Below are 7750 nucleotides of genomic sequence, written 5' to 3'. Positions count from 1 at the left end.
GGGGGGGGGGAAAGTGAATTAAAGAAATGGCAAAACCCAGATCTGTAATGTGTGGGGGGGGGGGGGGGGTACCCGGGTATGACAACCTTTACTCATTTCCTCCTGCGGCTCATGAAAAATGCATTTTGGGTATAATTTGATAGTTTGTATGCAGAGCTATTCACAGAAGTATAGATTTCTTGCAGATTGTTGAAGAAATCATGTGGCCTGGATTGCAGCCTTTTTTTTTTTTCCTCGCCAGGCTGAGCTCCGTTTTGCACACACAGCCGGTCACTGAGGATTAGTTCGACTCCGAGGCTAAAATAGCCAGACCCAGAATAGACGTTTTTACTTCTCACAAATGCAAGCGAGTTGCAACGAGTCAGTATTTTCTTGCCATTTCAATTCTATCTTTGTCGTTGCTCGCCGTCATGGGAATCATTTGTAACTCAAGAGAAACTGTGGGTGGGTGAACAATTTGGGTGGAAGTGTGTAATTGTGACCAGCCTGAAAAAGTCTCCTGAAAGTTACGTTTCCCAGGCGATGAAACTGTATCGCCAATTATGCTTTGAGGGAAACATGTCTTGTCCCGGATTACCTTTGTTTGATTTATCCATCCAGATTTTGTGATGCGTCAAAAAGAAACAAACACAGGACTTTCACCCAGGAGGCCGCTGTTCGTGTACCAACAGGTCAATGTTGACTCGTCTTAGTTTGCGTCTGTAACTTAAACAACTTAACGAACAGGCTTATTATAGTAGTTTTGTATCTGTTTTCAAACTGCAACCATAATCTGGAAGATAACGTAATTGCTGTTTAGCTGTATGGGAGTGTCCATTTTGTAGCAGACAAGGCTTTGCAGCGCAATGACTATTTCACCACAGCGATGAGTCCTCCTCGATTACTCATGTCAGTCTGTCAGGTTTGTTTACCGTCTCAGTCGAAGGTAAAAAAAAATGTTGAAATGATCCACCCCGCCCGTGCTCGATGTGTTAACGCTCATCTCTCCGCTCCTCAGAAGAATGTTTCCTCTCGGAGATAGGACTTGTCATAAACAAGTCGGACCCCTCTGCTGACCTGAGGATTCATCAGCCTCGTTATTTACCTCGAGAATGCCTCAACGAGAGGTTTGCGATGCCTTTTTTTCTCTCGACGTTTCTCAGTCTGCTTAATGAAGGCCTGGGTGGGGGGGTGTGCAGGTTGAGACGGAAACACTGGCTGCTTCAAGATGTGAACAAAGTGGTTTGTTCTGTCATGCCCTCTTCTCTTCATCATGGCTGTTCAGGTGTGAAGTGACGACTCTCTCAGGCTGTGTTTGCACAGGACTGAATTAAATATCACCTGGAGACGTTCAGCTGTGAATATACAGCCGTGTGAACCCGGTTTACTAAATAGAAACTGTGAGAATTCCAGATATCTATTGAGTTTTTGGTTAAGGGTGGGAGTAAATTAGTTTTTATTTTAACATAACTGACCGCTTAGTTAGCACATATCTTGGTCATAATCCTACTTTAAAAAAACCTGATCCCTATATTAAAGTTTCAATTCAATTTATTTTGTACAGCCCAAAATCACAAATCAGCCTGAGAAGGCTTTACAATCTGCACAGCGTACGACATCCTCTGTCCCAGGACCCTCGCATCGGACTAGGATGCTGCGATCAGTTTAAAAGTTCTTCAAAAGTAAATGTCCAGCTGTCCTTGCCACCTAAAGACCCTGGTTTATGTAAACTGACGTGAACATTTCTCACAAATGTTATGGGGTTGCAAGATGATTAATGAGAAGGAAAAAAAAAGTTCTGTCACAGAAATGAGTTTGTTCTCTAAACCGTTGCTTCTTTTGGTCTCATGAATTATTTTAAAGGAGTCTTTAAACAAAAACAAATGGGAAAAACGGCCCTATTCAGTCTTTTGTATTTTAAAGATTGAATATGACAAATTGTAAAATTGAGCACCTGTTTCTAATTTTTGCTAATTCCATTATGCTGGGATTTTGGAGGAACTGATGAATTACATGAGACATAATACTGTCTGTGCAAAGAGGGAATGTTTCTCCCTCCGTTGACCTCATCCTTTTGGTTTTTTCCCCCCTTCTACAGCATGCGGCCGTGGTTTCTACAAGTCCTCCTCCCAGGACCTTCAGTGCTCTCGCTGTCCGGCGCACAGCTTCAACGACCGCGAGGGCTCCTGGCGCTGCGACTGCGAGGACGGCTACTACCGGGCGCTCTCCGACCCTCCGTCTGTGGCCTGCACCAGTGAGTCAGCAATGCCGTTGCTCTGCAAACACAGCGCTTGATGGGATGTGAATTTAAACAGCAGCACATGCGAGGGGGAAAAAAAACAAACACACACACACACACACACACACACTCCAGAGCCTGCGGCAGACCTGTTCCGTCAGTCCGCATTGGCCTCATGAAAGCCCCAGATGTGTTCCGTGGCGGTTCCTCTGCCTCCCAGTGTGTCATTATAATTATATTTGCAGGCTTTGCGTGTCTGTTTTCTGTCTTAGCTGGTTGCTAATGATGAGAGGAGCAATTTGCCATTTCCCGTCTGAAAGATTGCAATTACAGTCGGCAGCGGCAGCCCAGGCAGTGCCCTACGTCTTCATTTGTCCTGGCCAGTGTTACGCTTATGTGACAGCCATTGATGGCTTATTTACACAGGCTGCCGGGGGGGGGGGAATTCAGTCTGAAAGGGGTAGGGCTGATTTGCTCCAAATCCATTCTCAAACGAGTTTATTTCAAGGTGCTCCTGGATGGGTCTCTCCCCCCCCCCCCCCCTGTTGCCTTCAGCTACTGAGCAACAGGGAGTGTCACACCCCAGCAGGGCAATGTTAGCACTCTGCTTTATCTCTGGAGGTAAACAGCACCCCCTAAACATAATCTCTGCACCTTATCTGTGTGCCGGCTTCATTCTACTGATAATGTATCGCAGGACTCCTGGAGAGGCCCACAGGCTTCTGGCTGCTAAATACGCACCCTTCTTGACATATGTACCAAGAAGCAGCGCGGGGCTAAACTAACATTTTAAGACTGCGGTCATTTATTTGGCAGCATTTTTGTGTGGATGAGAAACAACAAAATCAGATATGCCGTACGCAGGGTAAATCAGCATGCCTTGTTCTCATCCCGAGCAGTGCCGCTTTTTTTACCCCAGAAAGCCCAAAGTAGGCCAAGTCAGAATCTCTATCGTGTGTGTGTGTGTGTGTGTGTGTGACGGAGAGAGACTGCCGGTGAGATATTATGCAAACAGTGGAACGTCACGAGAGACACGTTGTCTTGTCTATGCATTGAATCGGAGATTAAAGAGAGGATTACACAAATTGGAGTTTGGATTTGATACTGTAAATGTCACGTATGAAAGGATTCCTTGTCATTCACGGGCGTCTGTGAAGCGCCTCGTTGCTGCCAAACTCTTTCCAGTTATTTACAACTCACTGTCAGCGCACAGGTGTGTTCTTCGGTCATGAATTATTTGGCACGTGTCTCGGAAGTTTCCACTTTTCCTCAGATTTGTTTGAATTCCGCTATTAGTTGGGAAAGTAATGTTTCCGCCGGCTGTGGGTTCATTAAAGTGAAAGTGTATTGTTGAGAAAAACACATTAAAACAGGCAAGATAGAGGGGTTGCAAGGAAGAATAGATCATTACTTGGATAAGAAAGTTTTCTCTCTCGTTGTTAATGAGCTATGGTTTCCCACAAGCATTAGCTGTCGTCAAACTATCAAGCTTCTATTTTGCATTTTAGCTGGCTGTTTTCGTCTCCATGCTTGGAAAAGTTGGAAGAAATGTGCTCAGTATTCAGGTCCGTCTCAAACTGCCTCCCTCAGCACATGAGCAAGTGGACTGTCCAGAGAGTCAGCCATCTTCTTTTTGCATTGAGCTACTGTGGGCTGGATTTACCACAAAAGCAGCAAAAATAGAGTGCCATCCCACACTACACTTGTTGTAGTTATGTTTTCAGCATATAGAGTGTTCCTCTGGAAAACAGATACTTTAAATGCATGCTGTTCAGACTGAAATCGCATTTTGGTCCCGTCATGCCATAGAGAAGTGGACGTAGTCACCTTGACGTCACCCATTTGGTTTGTGGACTACAATTTTGAGGCCTTGAGTAGCTCAAAGAATAAAAACTGTCACTTAAAAAGTGTGCCACGAATCAATTCATTCCCCTTAATTGCTGAAATCAATGTCCACACCATTCAGTCCATGTAAATATAGAAATAAATAGAAATTTCAAAAAGAGTTCAAGATATTAGTATCATTTAACATATTATTACTTTCAGTTCTGTGCCCTAAACAAGGTTAAAGACATTTGAACAACAAATACTGGGTCTTGACTTGAGACTTGACTTGGTAGTTTTAAGTATTTACTTGGGAGTTGACTCGGGACATGGGAGTTGCCTGTCTTGACTTGGGAGTTGCCTCTCGGGACTTGCCAGTCTTGACTCGGGAATTAACTCGGGACTTGCCTCTCTTATGTTAGGACTTGATTTGGGACTTGCAAAACAATGGCTTGGTCCCACCTCTCCTTTCTGAGCATGTCACAGAATAACATTTCAATGGTTTTATCTCAAATGTAAACAAAGAAGGAACCGCTGTGTAGCTCAGCAGGAGAGATGTTTGTTGTCTGCTTGTGGTGAGATTCCTTTTGCTCTGAGTCAGACCTCCTAATGATGGTGTCTTTGAAGCAGCTGAAGTGGCATTATCCCATAACAGTCACTTGTGGCTGCAGCGTCTGCTGTTGAGAAATAGTTATGAGCTACGGAGCTAGTGTAGTCTCATGGTTTTCAGACAAGTAAAAAAAATGTCTGATGGGAGAATTTGTCGAAATTGAAAATTAGTCTGGTGAATGAAATCCATGACCTCAATTTGAACACATAAAGTTCTGACAAAAGGGTCCAGATTTGTCTCTTGAACTCCATGCCCATCGCCGTCTGACACAAACAAGGACATAACTCAGGCTAAGCTAATTTGAGGCCGGCCAATGACCACAAACCAGCAGTCTCTCTGCGGAGCGGGGAGCCAACCATACACATCCCGTTCTACAGAGACAGGTCCATTACTCACTTCTCCAACCATCCTCATCAGACGTTAACGCTTCACTCCAACATCTCCCGCTGAACAAGGGCAGGACTCGCAGTAGAAAGTTCCCACTTCTTTGCAGTGTCCTCTGGCTGTTCCCCTCTGGGTAATCACCTTGGCCAAGTAGCGTAGTAATTACTGAAGTTGCCTAATGCACACTTTCCATTATTCATTTTCATTAACTCTGGGTCTACACTTGATGACCCCCATACCATTATATGTAAATATGTATTTTTAACTTGTATGAATAGCTTCGCTCTCCTCCTCACGCCTTTCTGTACGTGCATTTCCTCATTCATCGCTGGATTAAGTCACTGTGACAAATAAGTCACTGTGATTTTTTTATTTCGATTTTTTCAAGCCTCATCCAGACCAGGAGTGCATTGTAATTGAAATTGAATTTGTACTGCCTGAACAAATAGCATGATTGACAGATTTTATTTTTTCATTTTTTAAAATAGGAGTTTGTAAAGCCTCCGTATCGTAGGCCTTAGCAAAACAGTGAGATGGATCTCTGGCACACAGAGATTAAGAAAGTGTCTACGCGGATTTGACAGGAAATGAGACGAAGATGTAATGTGGGGACATGGAAAGCTGAATCGGCGCTGAATAAAGATGAGGGAAGAAGTTCCAAAAACATATAGCTCCAGATACATTGTTTCCCATGCGGTTCGTTTGTAGAGAGAGAGAGGGGGCGGAAGGATTAAAATGTGTTGGTTTTTTTTGGAACGTTTGTCTACGCCATTCATATGCAAAGTTGGGAGAAGAGGAGAGATGTACGTGGGGGTGGGGGGGGGGGGGGGGAGGCGGCCATGGGGAGGCGTTTTCTCCAGGGGCTACACGCAGGCAGGAGTTGTTGACAGGTCGGGGAGTGGGCATCAATCACGCAGCAGCTGTGAGCGGCGCTGGTGCAAGCTGGGGGCTGAGAGGGGCAGTTGTGAGAAGTCGTCTCCTCCCGCCTCCCCCTCCCTCCCCTACTGCAGCGGCCCATAAAAATGTGCCACCTCGACAAGTTGACGTCCTTTAGAGGGTCCGTCCTGCCCGGAGTTGCTAGGGGACTGTGGAAGGGCTGCTGAATGTAGAGGGCTAGTGTTGCTACCAGATGTCAGAAACCCTGGATTCACATAAACGGGAACTCGAGTTTAATCCACAACGCCTCGTTTTTGTTGTGTTTTTCGGGCATCATGCTATACTTCCAACTGCTGCGCCATTGAGAGTGACGCAGACACTTTCACTTCTAATAGTGGGAACTTGTTGTCGCAATGTCGCCATGCTCCCACATTTCTGCACACACATCAGTCAGGGCTGGATGAGCCAACGACGAGGCCCTGGAGTAACGATGAGCTGTGGGCCCCGCCCCCTTTTCTTTGGTTGCATTTTGATTGAAAGCAACTTCATTTCAGAATATGTTCTATGAAAGCATTTTGCCAAATACGATGCTGAATCTAACTTTTGACATAGGACCCTTTGATAAGACAGGACCTCATGGGTCCGGGCCTCAGGGCAGGTACTCACTATGCCCAGTAGGAGATTAATCCTTCCACCCATTATCTTTATTACACCATTTTTTTTAGTGAGTACAAAGTTGACTTAATATAAATAAAAGCTAAGACAAAAAAATAAAAATAAGACCCAGGGTGTAATAAACCAAAGTGATCCTTTAAGATCAGTGCTGGGGAAAAAACACACAACGTATCACCAAAATGACCAAATCTGAATGCCACGCTAACTTCGACCTAATGAAATGTAAAATATCCTCATCATATACGAGAGGCCATGCAAATATGGTTTTGCAGCCACTTCACTCACAAGATTCTCAGATGTCCTAATATTGGGTGGCATTTCAGAGTTTATGTAAAGACATCCTGCTCACAGTTTGACCAATCGCAGTGGTCATTTTTCTAAGACTGAAAACAAACGTGTGTTGTTGAAACACAGTCTTGGTGATGATTTCCTTTTTTTTTATTCCAGTCCATGTGCCATCATGCTGATTCCAGAGGCTGAAATGGAATTTTAGCTTGCGCGAGCAGCAAATCCATTACTGAATTTGGCATGGCACTGACGTGGTGTTGAAATTTTTGTTTATTACGACGACATCCGGAGAGCCTTCGGCAAAAACAAATCTTCGGGCTTCTTCTCCTCCCCTGCATGGCTTCCCCTCACGCGGGTCCTGCCGCAAGCCTCATCATTAGAGGCTGGGTCACGGGGGGGTTCGCAACACACATTTGTAGAGCCGGGATTACCTCATGGGCGATTTGAATGCTGTTCACCCCTGCCGCCCCCGTACCCACCGCTCCCCAATTAGAGCAGAGCTGGCTAATAGGCTGTGGAGGGCTAAGGCCCCTGAGCACCTCTCAAGGCAGATAAGCGCCGGATTCTTCTCTCCTAAGCTTGGATTTACTCAGGTCTCACAACTCTGTGGAGGTGGGGCTTTGAAACGTGACCTTAAAAAAACAATCTAATACCATACTATATTTTCTATATGGTAGATTATTAGATGTAGGGGAGACTTTGGTGCAGCCGAGGTCTGTTTTCTCACCAACTTCACGCACTGGAGTACTTTGTTTAGTCCACAAAATCACAGGTTCTGCTTTAAGAAACCTGCGCCACGTTAGCATGCAAAGTGCAGGAGAAGCAGACCGTGCATGCACGTATTCCATATTTATTGCGACAAAAACACACAGCGG

General features: G+C 45.1%; 1 protein-coding gene across 8 annotated transcripts in view; it reads left to right on the top strand.

Annotated features, from left to right (window-relative positions):
* Positions 1 to 7750, top strand: part of epha7 (eph receptor A7) — an 87039-nt gene that overhangs the window by 18702 nt on the left and 60587 nt on the right. For all 8 annotated transcript variants that reach the window (XM_031861664.1, XM_031861667.1, XM_031861663.1 and 5 more), the window contains exon 4: positions 2078 to 2233. In XM_031861664.1, the coding sequence (XP_031717524.1) occupies positions 2078 to 2233 (156 nt within the window). The remainder of the gene's footprint in view (positions 1 to 2077; positions 2234 to 7750) is intronic.

This window comes from Anarrhichthys ocellatus, unplaced genomic scaffold (assembly GCF_004355925.1).
Source record: "Anarrhichthys ocellatus isolate YVR2014 unplaced genomic scaffold, GSC_Weel_1.0 scaffold25, whole genome shotgun sequence".
Classification (NCBI taxonomy): Eukaryota; Metazoa; Chordata; class Actinopteri; order Perciformes; family Anarhichadidae; genus Anarrhichthys; species Anarrhichthys ocellatus.
The sequence above is the reverse complement of the archived record's forward strand: the minus strand, read 5'-3'. Positions and strand labels throughout refer to the sequence as shown.